At 31.9% G+C, this 13,733-nt stretch overlaps 1 protein-coding gene across 1 annotated transcript in view; it reads left to right on the top strand.

The window, feature by feature from the left end:
* The window catches only part of LOC122716257 (receptor-type tyrosine-protein phosphatase kappa), a 99,959-nt gene that overhangs the window by 78,849 nt on the left and 7,377 nt on the right, over window positions 1-13,733 (top strand). The window contains exons 3-6 of the mRNA XM_043939159.1: window positions 5,086-5,210; window positions 8,388-8,475; window positions 11,770-11,846; window positions 12,573-12,707. Of these exons, the coding sequence (XP_043795094.1) occupies window positions 5,086-5,210; window positions 8,388-8,475; window positions 11,770-11,846; window positions 12,573-12,707 (425 nt within the window). The remainder of the gene's footprint in view (window positions 1-5,085; window positions 5,211-8,387; window positions 8,476-11,769; window positions 11,847-12,572; window positions 12,708-13,733) is intronic.

Here is a 13,733-nt window from a genome sequence, read left to right on the forward strand (position 1 = left end):
CAACGCATCGTCAAAAGATAATTAAGTTGTTACTGAGAAACTTCTTTCAAAAAACAACGAGAGAGTTGTACAAAATCCACTCAAAAAATTTTTCATTATCAATTTGAACGAACTCTTATCGATTGAATTATTCTAAAAATCATAAAATTTGATTATACTTAACTGTTAACTGTTCGTCCCTCAGCTTCGAATAAGCGGAATTCTATTGTACTTGTCCACTTCCATTCACGATGGCCAACAATTTCAGTTTTGAACGTCAACGAATCGTGTCCAGGGAAATGGATGGGGTTAAAACTGTGGAAATCAAAGAGAGAGAGAAACGATCCGCTTCGATATTATTTCTGTGGCACACCTGTGGATGACACAAAGAGCAAACGTTCGTAAACCGTTTAACACGCCTCAAAAAAAAAAAAAAAAAAGGAAAAAATCGAAAAATCGCGATAACTTTCAAAAGGATGGAATCCACCCTTGAAACGTACGAGTCGAGCTTGATCGACCTCTGACACGTGTCTTCCACTATCCACCATGGATTCTGTGGGATCGTTGAACGAAATATTAATAGAGAGAAATAAAAGGATTTATAAATGTAAAACCGCAGGCAAATGTTCAACAAAATCCATATTGCAAAGCATGAGAGAGTGGATAAACTGCAATATTATCTGATGTATGAATTTGTTTATATACGGCTCTTGGGATTCTTCGCTGTTCGTTCTCTGATAGTTGAATGGACTAATGCTGGTTATCGGACTAAAACTAGGTACAAAGTTGGATAACAGTAGATGTTAATGCGAGCACCAAGCTATTTATCTTGAATTAAACGTATCTATTCTTATATATTAGTTGTATCATTCTGAAGGATTGAATTTTTATTACTTTTGACTTATTGTCGCCTAAGAAGAAACACTTATTCAAGATTACAAGAGGACTAATATCGTGTCTTTTTCGCGCTTGTTGTCAGAGAGATTCGCAAGGAAAACGATTTTGATCCTCGTTTGATTATTTTCCTATAAATAGCTGGCCGATTTATACCCGTTTAATAATCTTCGAAAGTTGTTCGAAAGTTTGTTGAAACGATTTTCGATATAATCTGGAAAAGTGATTTTAACCAATGTTCAATAGCGCGATTAGATGGAAAGTTTTGAAAATTGACGAAAACAATCGTTCTACAGATTTCTTACAGATTGTGATTAGCATTCGATCGATAATTCCTTCCCTCTTCTTCATTTTAAATTATTACAATTTTCCACAGGATTCAATTCGTTCTTTATAATTTTACTGTACTAAAACAACACAAATATTCGAATTGAAATTCGACGAGACGTTTCACGCAATATAATTTTTCCAGAAAGAAGAATTCATTGAATCACGTGTCCTCCTTGTCTTTCGTTTCATCCAATCTGTTACTCCATCACGTGAGATTACGTTTCTAATTGCTCGTAACGGAAACCGTGTTGTTGTTGCACCGTGCAAGAAACCGTGGCGAGGGGGATCCATTAACAGGTTCCATCATAGGTGGGTCTTCGTTTTATTTTTAACGCCGAACAGGATAATTAGCCGCCCTATTTCTGCGGTGACTCGCCCTCGTATAACTCGGCTACAGCCTTGATTGCTTTTTTATTCGGCCGGCGTGGAACGCTGAGGGGGACACAATGAGGGTTGGGGATGAAGCGACGAGGATGCCTGTGTCATCGCGGCTTTCTTGCGGCCATCGAACGCTGATAAAGGCTAATGAGGCCGTTGTACCAACGACAGCCGCCATTCTCTCTCTCTCTCTCCCTCCCTCTCTGCAACTATTGTTATGTAATTAGGCGAATAAAGGATGTTGGAACTCGATCGATACGGTTTTGGATCGATAGAATCGACGATGATTGTTTTTTATACGGGAATAATAAAGGAAGTGACGTTTTGTTGGCTGATTTGGCAGAAAAGTTTTTGGGACGAGGTTGGTAATACGAGTTCTTCTCTTTTTATGGAAAAAGTTTATACAGGGGTAAATATATATCATTTATGTTTGTTTACTTTGCGAAATAGAATTTGAAAACTAGCAATGTTATTGATTGTAGTTTATCATTTATACAAGTATAGGAAATTTTATTTATTTTTCTTACATAGCAGTGTGGATGATGATCAATCTTGAGTGAATGGCAATCAGAGTACGTATAGGATTGACAAGTGAGAAGTGAACAAGTGAGAATCGTTTGTTGTGAAAATGGATTACGATATCAAAGTTTAGGTAAAGGCCAAGTGAAAGATATCCAAATAATGCGTGACGTTATCAGGAACAAGTGTATAATAACAAAAGTATCGTCGAGCAAAGCATCGATTAACCCAATTTCGAGAATCGATAAATGTGAATGAATTGGGCGAAAAAAAGGATCCGTGGAAATGAAAAATTTCTCGTTCCATTAAATGTCTTCGACGATAAACGAATCCAAAAATCGAGTATGCGGCCGATGTTTGCCACCGTTGTTCCAGTTTCCACCGTTACATATTGGGACGTGACAACGTTCCAGGAAGTTGATGAGATTCGCGGGGGATGTTTATATGCAGAGGCGTGACCCAGTTTCGAAACACTCTTTTAAGGGAATATCGTATCCAAACCGATGATCTCTTTGGATAAAAACGACTTAAAACTAGATGGTTATTGGATAAGTTGCTTGGTTCCATGGCCGCATAAAACTTCTTGTTTATTTAGTGAAACAAAAAGTCGCAATTTTGCTAGTTACGCGATGAATTATGATATTATTCTCTCTCTTTCTCTCTTTTTGTTTTAGAAATTGCTGTAAAATGAATTCTAGTCGTAAAGACTTTAAGCTTATTACCGGGAGAGAGAGATAAAGCTAAAAGTGTGATTTAAAAAGTATTTTCTTTTACATTGAAACGTTTCTCTTCTAAACCACGATTTGGATATGGATATAATTTGAAAAGAGATTTCTCCGATTGTGATTATTTTAATATTCTTTTAAATTAGAATTTTTCGTAATTGTATTATTTTACTTTAATCGATAATTTTTGTTGTAGTGCAATGAAACGAAGATCGAAAAAGTTTGTTTCAGGATGAGCGCGAGGAATAATTGTAAAAATTTTCTTTGAATAATTAAAATATTTAAAAAATCGACGATTTTTTTCTTCACACTGGATAAAATTTTTAAAAATCTTTTACGATTAATTAATTTAAAAGAGTCTAGTCGAAAGAAAGAGATAAAAGTGAGTCGATCGAGCAGAGGAAGAAACGGGGATAAAAATGGAAATACAAACATTAGCATAAATTTACATTTAGGTGAATGTAATGGATGAATGAGAGTGGAAATATTTTTCTTTTTCAACTTGATTCGGTTTTCTTCGATCTGTCAGCAGTCTAATAATGGATAGTTTGCGTCTGACATTGAAATTCAATTATCCGGTGTAATTATCTCGCAATTGAATTTTTCCGAAGTGAAATGGCGAAATTGTTTAATTTTTTAAAAACATTGAGAAGAATTTTTATAAATACGTTATAATAATTCTTTAAACAGAAAGAACTTGCAAATTACCATTCTAGGAATTCGAAAATTATTATTATGAATTTTGGAAAAAATAAAAGATCTCATTTGTTAAATTAATTTAATCCTCTGCTCATCAAAAAACGGGGAATTATATTTCATAGCGATCTTATTTTAGTTAAAAAGTATTTTTAATGAAGTGTCTCGTCACGTATAATGTTAATTTTGTTGTAAGATTTAAGTATAATACAGTGTATAAGCATTGCTTGCTTACATTTTTCAAACTCTTTCTGGAATTACGTTCCAGTTGTAATTGCTAACGTAATTAAGTTGTAAATAGCTGTGTAAACGTTTATGTTAATTTCCAGTCTCCCGTGGGTTTCCTGTTTTCTTTATTTTCCAATGTTAAATGTTTTTCAGTCATTAAGACTTTATAGATATTCCTGAAAATATTTAGTTTGCTTCCCAATTTTAACCAACCAACCATATTTTTCATGTCTTAGTCTTGAACACATATTCTTATTTTTATACGATAAAAAATAGTATTATATGGTGTAAAACATTTATTAATAAAAGTAATATTAATTAATATTACTTTTATATATTACTATTATATTTATATTTATAGCGTAAAATTCGATTGAACTTTATTAAAATTAGAAAAATTTGAACCGCTATAACTCCGAAGATAATAACTTCCGGTCAACGAACGAACGATCATGAAAGCGTGGAATCTTGCTCTTTAAAACGCTTTTTCATTTATCTCGATACGACTTCCGGTTTCAGAGATATCATCATGTAAAGAAAAGGTAATTTTTAATCATTCACCGTAAACCTATTAAACTCTATTAAAATTAAACTCTATTAAAATTAGGGAAACTTTGAACCGCTATAACTTCGAAGATAATAACTTCCGGTCAACGAACGAAAGATCATTGGAAGCGCGGATCCTTGCCCTTTAAAACCTTTTTTTATTTATCTCGATACCATTTTTGGTTGCCGAGATATCGTCGTGTAAAGAAAAGGGTAATTTTTAATCGTTTACTATCTCCGTCTTCGTCGCTTACTCGGATCTCTCGCTCGCTTCTCGTCTCACTGACCTATCGCAAACTCCAAACAAGCGACAGACGCGATTCTTAGAAAAACGTAGTACACATTTCCAGGAAAAAATGTAGGTCAGTAGGTCGCGAATCCATTCATAATATCTGCCCTATCTTAAGCGCTATGCATACTTTGAACGCGTATATCTCGGCAACCGATTGAGATATCGGGATGAAACAAAAAGCGATTTCAATGGCATGGTTCTCTCTATTCCCTAAGCAGATTTTTAATTTTTTTTTTACAATTTTTATATGAAAATTTAATGTTACATTTATGAATTCATTGGTCTGTTGTGTGTGATACAAAGTATATAGAAACAAAATTTACCATGTATTTTGTATTTATATTGAATATTTGAAAAAAATCCATAGTCACTAATATATCCATTCGTCTCTCTCTCTCTCTTTCTCTCTCAGAGAAGCAATCTTTCAAGTAGAAACTGTCGATTTACTCGACCCCGAATGTCCACCACATTAATCCCTCTTCTTTTTTTTGTTCACAGCCACGGAGGAACTCGGTAGCAGTATGAGCACCACCCTGCCATCCGCGCCGACCGAACTCTCGCAATTTCCCAAGCTTTGCGAGTTACGTCGAAAGTTTCCTGTTCTGTACCGCGTCGAGTTTCAGGTGAGGACAATAAATCTCGACCTACACCTCTTTCTTTCTCCTCTGTCTTGCCAACATTGGTGATACCAACGTTTTCGAGTCTTATTTCGCGCTTCTAATAATAACTTCAACTTACAACTTACTTGGAATCTCTTTCCTACTCAAGATGTTGGATCGAAATGAAGTTTAAAAGAATTTTTGTGTTGTTTCAAGAGATCCTAACGGTTATATAATAGCTTCTTTCGAGGAGAATTCGTGTAATTGAGAAAATTAATTTTTTAAGAATTAAATTTTCGGAACAGAAAAATAGAGTAGAAGAGTTATTAAAATTTTATAATAATTGCGAATTATTTTTCCAAGATCCAATATAAAAATAAAACTTCATCATCGTTTGAACAATTTAAAATATTCATCTGATCATCTTGAAAGAAATCAACAAAACTTGTAACAAAAATTCAATATTTAATATCGATTTATTTAAAAAATCATGAGCACTATTATCAAAATCTCATGAAATAAAATAATTCAATTCCACGATTCAGAAACGTCCAATGTATTCGCCACGACAAAATTATACGAAGGGATCATTCCCACCGGTGAATATATATATGTACTGGAGAGGGTGCAAAGTGGCTCAAGATAGGCAGACGAGCCAAGACATTGGTGGCAGACGACATCTAGGAGACAAAGCGATCTCGTGAGAATAGGTAGTGGAATCGAGTAACTCGGCTCGATATCGGTTTCTCATTAGATTGCCATTTTGGTGCACAAATTCTGAGCCAGACACCTGGGAACAGAGAATAGCTTTTGCCTCTCAGACTGGCAGACTGGCGAACAGGATGAACCTCCAGACCCTCATGGAAATCCGTGAAACTTTCATTGAATCGTTGATGACTTACGGATGGTCAATCTTTTCTTTACTTTTCATATGAAATCTTACGATAATTTTCTGCTATATATAAATATCAATAATAATTTTCTCACTTTGTTAAATTTTTAATCGAACAAATTTTTTTATAAAAGATTGCATAATTCTAACCTAACTTTTTCCAAACTCCTGGATTTTCTTATTTCGTTAGATTTTAGTCGAGAGAATTTTCCAAGGTTAGGTAATTCTAACTTTTCCAACTAAAGTCTTGGAAAAATTTTTTATTTCGATCAATTTTGGTCCACAGAATTTTCTAAGGTTGTGTAATTTTAACTTCGCTCCTTTTAAAAGAAGTTTCTTTTTCTCTCTCTCTCGCGAATTTCATGATAATTCTAAACTTTCGACAAAGATTTTTTTTTACTTTGTTAATTCAAAATCTCATTTATCTACAAAAAAAGAAATTACACGATCCTTATATATATATATATCTCGCCAATTTTTTTTTTCAACATCCAAATTATCTTCAATAATATTTCTTATTCAAAAATTCCCATTTTGAAAATTACCGCTCTCAATTATCCATCCATCTATCATATTTCACGATTATTAAATTATCCCCAAGACACCGGTAAATATCACCAGATCCATTTTCCGCCGGTCGAACGAACCAGATTGAATTTTGGTCAGCCCGACGGAAACTATATTTCGCCACCGTTCACCAGGGTTTCCTTATCAACCGGTAGGAGAATTATCGAGATGACGAAGGCTGAAAACTCGTTTGGATCGCTGGCTTCGGATCTCCTCGTCGCGTCGGGAATTTACGGCACCGTTTAATTCGCATGTACAACGATACACGCGTCGATTGCCTTCCCGTCGATCGGAACACGGTAATTGGCTCGACGTTTATCAACCCTCTTTCACGCCGAGTTCATCGAAAGCGATTCGAGAGGCGGACAGGTGACCGTTCGATCCGCGTACTTATTTGCCTTTGAGTCGTTGTTCTCTTTTTTTTTTTATCATTTGCACGGATGATTATATCGAGAGATATACGAGGCGGAGTCTTTTTGAATTTGAAAAGTGTAATTTGTAGTGTGGAATCGATGATCGATCGATTCTTTTTTTTTTTTTTCCTGTTGTTGAGATACTTTTTTGAATTTTAAGAGTTCAATGGCGAATAAAAAATTTTTCATCGATTCTTCTTTTTTTTTTTTTTTCTATACGAGACAGATAAATTTTTGAATTTTTGAATTTTAAAAAATCATTGTTGTTGCAAAGTTAATAACGAATGTGAAAAATTTGTCATCGATTTCTTTTTCTATTGTTGATAAGAGCGACAATATCACGGGAGGAATGAGGATTTTTTTGAATTTTAGAAGTTTAGTTTTGTATTGTGGAGAGCTGTGTTATTGTGAATGATGAATGAAAAATTTGTCAATGATCTTTTTTCTATTGTTGTTGTGATTGCTATGAAAGATATGGGAGATTTTTTTGAACTTTACAATGTTGTTTGAATTGTGAAATATTAGTCATCGGTTTTTTTTTTCTATCTTTTGTACGATTTTTTTATTTTTATCAAGAGATTAGTTTGTATTGTAGAATTTGTGACAAATATGAACAAAAATTAAAATACAAAACTTTCTTTTGATTTTGAAGAGAGGAAAAATTGTTAAAGGATTGTAAAACTTTAAAAATGAACTTAATCTTAATTCCTTAAGAATTAAGAAAGGAAAGAATTTTTAATCTTATTTAATGTTATTTAAAAATATATCGAAATTAAAATTAATAATTCACGGATAAGTTCAGGTTTTTCATGCTTTGTATAAATGAAATAATAGATAATATTTGAAGAAAAAAGGGGAAGTTATAGAATTCATAGTATAACTAGAAACGATTGGAAATTAACGATCGTATATTTGCACGTGTATAAACGATAAATTGCAAACGAAATTTATGAAATTCGGACGCGGAGTAATTTCACTCGGTTCATTAATAATCGAGGGAGTTTAATTTAAACTTTGTATCCATTGCCAACAGTGTCACTTACGTGTCATTATCACGTTCGCTGGAACGAGCGTACGCTCATGATTTCAATTAATATAATATTTCGTAAATATTATAAAGGGAATATTTAAAAATTAATATTTCTAATATCAGCTGGTAACGATTGATCAAAAATTTAACTCGATGTTTATTGTTTTCGATTTGTAATGGCAAAAATTATTTTTTCTTTTCTTTAAAAAAAAAATATATATATATATAATTCTTGTTAAACTTCCAAGTTTTTCTATATTATGTATGGTGTTTTAAAAAATTATTTTATTTGTTTACAGACGGCAACGAAGGTGGAGACGCATTCGTGTAGACACGCTATGAAACCAGCCAACAAAGAAAAGAACCAGAACCAAAGGTGTATTCCTTGTAAGTAACAATCACTCGATATTATATCAATATCAATATCATTGATCAATATGGTAAACTGCTTTTAAACTTTTAAGATGTTGTTATATTTGAAACAGCATACATGATATTACATGCAGACAAATATAATGTTTTTTTTTTTTAATTCTTCTCAAATAACTTTGCTTCTAATAATTATTTCAAAATGATATGAAAGAAATAATGAAAGAAACGTTTACTGTAACTCCTACACAAATAATTTAATATTTCAACATTTATTTCTACACAGACACGTCAAAACATGATTTCATTGTTTCAAAGGTAATTTAACATTAATTTACTATTTCTCAAGCAAATTAATTCAATTTTATATGGAGAAATTCAGGACACAATTCGCTATTGACACAGGTAACTCAATACTTCACTATCCCATAAACAAATTAATCTACTTTTACAGAAATAATTTGGAAACTTAATTTATTATTTCACAAAAACTTTATCCTTCTACATCAATCTACAACACAAATCTACAACAATCATACATTACAAAGATAATTTCTGAAACTAATAATAGTGAATTCACCCTCATTCAAAAATATCCAATCCAACAATATTTCTCTATCTAATTACATATAATTTTAATATTTCATCTATTCACAATACACAAGCCAAACACACCCAATTCGCAAATCCAAACATACTTAAATTTCCACACACCATACATACATATATAAATTCCAAGACATTTCAATATTCCGTTCACACGTTATTAACCCATCTTAATTAATACTTGATTCCATCTACCCAAACAATTTAACACCGAACTCGAAATCTTCTGCAAACACCCAACTTTTAATTCCAACGCAAACAACCCCATTCCCAACCTCACGAGAATACTTCAACACGATTGTTCACCACTCTCTCTCTCGCTCGCAATTTTTATTCTACAAATCCTTTGATTTCACCGTCCGCTCCGCGTACACAATGCTGCTTGTATTTTTAATTATTCTTCTTGCGAAGAGAAAGAGAAAGAGAGAGAGAGAGAGAGAGAGAGAGAGAGAGAGAGAGAGAAAGAAAGAAAAGAAAATTTCGGTCACGACTAATTAGGAAACGCGGGTATATTCTCACCTTTCGTACGCGTGCTCGACGTACACAAGAGCGTAAAGAGGGATGGCGGAAGTTGAGGGCAACACGAACTTCCGTTCTCACACGGTACACGCACACTTGTATGTACTGTTGTCTACATAAGTATCTACGTGTGTGGACACTTGTCAATTTTAATGAGCGTGATTGACGTGCATTGTTAAATATAATAATAATAATAGTAATACGATAAATTATAATATATAACGTGACGTTAAAATTATAAAATCAATCATTGTATCTTTGAATTTTTGTTCTGATATTGTAATGTAGAGTTTCAAGTATGGGCTAGTGAAAACGTTCTGTTTTAATACTCGTCACGTTTAATGTTAAATGAAACTTGACTACACTTCTCTTAAGCTGTGAATTTTAATCCAAACACAAAACATATCTTGTTATATGTTAAGAATAAAACGAAAAAAGAATTAAAATTTCTCTTCTTCCTTTGCAAAATTAATCACGAAGAATAATTTTACAGAATAGAAAAATTAAAAATTTGCAACGAACTGAAAGATCAATAATTCACAGAAATTACTCTAACTGGTTATTATTAATATTATTATAATTATTACTATTATTATTAATTATTTATTAAATTTAACGCTAAATTAAATATTGGGGGGGGGAGGGCAAATTTATTAGAAAATAATTATAGAATTTTGAATTTTTCCTTTTCCTAGTGTCTCTGCGCTTGTCCCTGCACATATGGGTGGAAATATACGCGAGAAACGTGATCAAATAACATTTCCTCGAAATTGATACAGTAGCTCGTTTTCACGGGTGAAAATGTTCGTTCGAAAAGCAATTTGACCAGGTTTTTCGGGAATCCGACTAGAATCAAACGACTGGTTTCCGTTTCACCTTTTGTTTAAACAACATGATCTTGTTATTTCTGTGCTCTCTCTCTCTCTCTCTCTCTCTTTGCATCTTCGTTTTTCACTTTCTTTTTTCCCCTCCATTCTGCTCGGGGGGATTGCGGATTGTTGTTACTCGGAATAGGGCAATTAGAGAAGCTGTTTCCCTTTGTTCACGAAAAACACGATCTTGTAGTTTTGTTTATCTATTTTTATCTTTTTTTTTTTTTATTGAGGTTTTTGTTAGTTACGTACGCTTGTACACGTACATTTGGAATATTTTTAAATATACAAATGAAATTTGTGAAATATAATGTAACAACTGTATGCAGAAATATTTATCAAGGTGTACGATAATTATATTGGGAATGATGGAGGAATTAAAATTTAATTAAATTTCAAATTGTTTTTTTAAGTAGGTGTTAATCATAATTAATCAAAAAGTTTTTTCATTTAAAAATTTAATTTACAATTTTTATAATCTAATTATATTATAATTTCTTTTTTTCTTTGAAAATACAATTTTGTTACTTTATTCCTTTTTTTCTTTTTTCTTTTTTTTTTTTTTGAAAGCGTATAAATTATTAATGCACCATAGACGTTTATACATTGGAAGTGTTTTACACGAATAAAAGTATTCGTGAAAATAAATAAGCAAGATATGCATATATTATAAATTTTATATTGGAAATACTATATGGTATAATGAAATTTATACTACTATCCATGAATATGGATCTCGTTATTTTATTTTTCAATATTTTCAGTTTCAAGTTTTTGAAAATTCTATTTCCACTTTTTTTTTTTTAGGGGTGTAGATTGCGTTACACGCGATGGGACAATCAGAGGCGCGAAGAAATTGGATAGAATACGAGTGAATGAACATTGTTGCATTGTCGGTTGATGGATGGAGAGTGTATTGAAAAATTATTTAAATATTTTCTTTTTATGAATGTGTGAAATATATCGGACTATCGTATAATATTTCGAAAATTTGCAGTCTTTACACAATAATGAAAACAATTTTCATTATATTATACGTATATTAAAAGCACAATTTGTAAAATAATTGTGTAAACGTTTGAAACGAGTCAATAATATATTTTATCCGATAAATTTTTATCCCCAAGCCATAAATTGAAACACTTGATATGTTTCAACAGATTATTTTTCAGCAATTTTTTTTGTTGCTTGATTAAAAAATAAAATATTAAATAGTGAATTTTTCGATTAATATTCTGCTGAATACAAAAACAGATTTTATATTTCATATTTTGGCGTTGTTATTAACTTTCATCAATTCCCTTTTCGAGTACAGATGACTACAACAGGGTGGTTTTGGATCCAATTGAAGGCGAGCCCGACTCTGATTACGTTAATGCCTCTTACGTAGATGTAAGTAGATACTTGATACATAGATATTAGTAAAACATTCTTATCCTGAAATTGAACACTTTACACAAAGCAAAAGGGATTCTATCTTTAAGTTGTCCGAGCTTTAATTAAATTTCCTCGAAATTCCATGAAAATATTAAAATGTGATACTATGAATGAATAAATATTTATTTCGATATAAATAATCGCGAAGAATATTTATAATCAATGTTTTTCTTATTTATGAGTGTTAAAATTTATTTTAATATAAACGAACGTAATCGTAATCGTTGTAGAGAATTAAATTATTATTGGAAATTATTATTGGAAGAACGTGAAATTCTATTTTTCGGCATCGTGACTCGCCATGTTAAAGATCAAGATTAACGTTACCCATTTTTCTTAACCTTCGAACACGAAATCGAGCTTAATTTGAATAATCCATATCACATTTCTAGAAATAGAATTTGGGATAACGATAGTATCGTTATATTTTTATCATGGAAATAATTTTTTAGTATCTCGTTTCGATCGACAATTATCAACAAATGTTAATGAAAATCACAATGAAAATTATTACAAAAATTATATGTAAAAAGATCCATTTTTTTTTTTTTTTACACGACCTAATCTAACTTACGTATATTTAAATACAAATTATATATTGCTAGCTGTGACTTTATTTTACTGTAATTAATGTCGTAGAATAATTAGACTCGATTTATAAGATTGTTATTTAAATTTCAGAGTATATTGAAACCGAACGCTTACATCGTGACTCAGGGACCCATGGAGAACACCGTGACGGAATTTTGGCGGATGGTCTGGCAGGAGAAGGCTTGTTGCATCGTAATGCTGACGAAAACGTTCGATTTCATCAAGGTAGGACGTTCAATCCTTACGTTTTGTCGTTTTAATTGGAGAGAGAGAGAGAGAGAGAGCTCAGCTTTTTGGTCGAATATAAACGATAATAATTCGCGTGGACTAACATCCAAGGGTGAAGGACTGATATCTATTTGGGACATCGTGGTCGCGATAAAGGTGGTAGAAATTGTAGGGGCGTAAATCGTTTCGCGTAGACATTTAACATTTTTGTTTTGCCAACGGGGATTTACGTTTCTCCTGTTATTTTTCTTCGAATATATTCCCACAGAGGTGAAAAAAATTGCGGTCATTAGATTTTGATCCCTCGCACGATGTAAAGAATATAAAATATGACAACCAAATTAATAATTGTAAAAATTATATAGAATTTAAAAAGAAAAATTAATTATTTTTCTAATGATATATGCATGTATATAAAATATTAAGATAATTGTAATATAATTTTTAATGAAATATTTCAAAAGAGAAATACTGGTTTGATTTGAAAATAATTAGAGAAAATAAAATCTAAAAAATTTGGTGAATATTACTATTATTTCTTGAGGCATTAAAATTATTATTTTCATTTATGAATCTTTTTCATTTTTTTAGATAAATGAAATTTGGAAATTACTTGATTAAATTTAACTAAATATCACGTCTTTCCAATTAACTTTTAATCATTAATGACAAAAACTTTCATCTTTTCACAATCTAGTGATTGCAATAAATGAACATAACCTGGTTAAAATTCAGTATAATATAACTATAAGAATAGATTAACAATTTCTTCCATATCCAATCTACATGTACATAAACTATATATATATATACACAAACTTTTCATTACTTTATATTTCCCATTCAAACCGTGTCGTGCACGTAACGAGACACCCTATACATTTTCATATCTCTATGGAAATTTCTGCTCTGCGAAATTACACGGTTACATCGTGGCCCGCGGATTCTTGCGCAACGTTACACCACACACGTTCACAGTTAACCGAGGAAATCTCGTTCCAATCCTTTCGTCACGAATCGCGC

The sequence above is a fragment of the Apis laboriosa genome, unplaced genomic scaffold (assembly GCF_014066325.1).
Source record: "Apis laboriosa isolate Shangri-la unplaced genomic scaffold, ASM1406632v1 scaffold43_cov150, whole genome shotgun sequence".
NCBI classification, from domain to species: Eukaryota; Metazoa; Arthropoda; class Insecta; order Hymenoptera; family Apidae; genus Apis; species Apis laboriosa.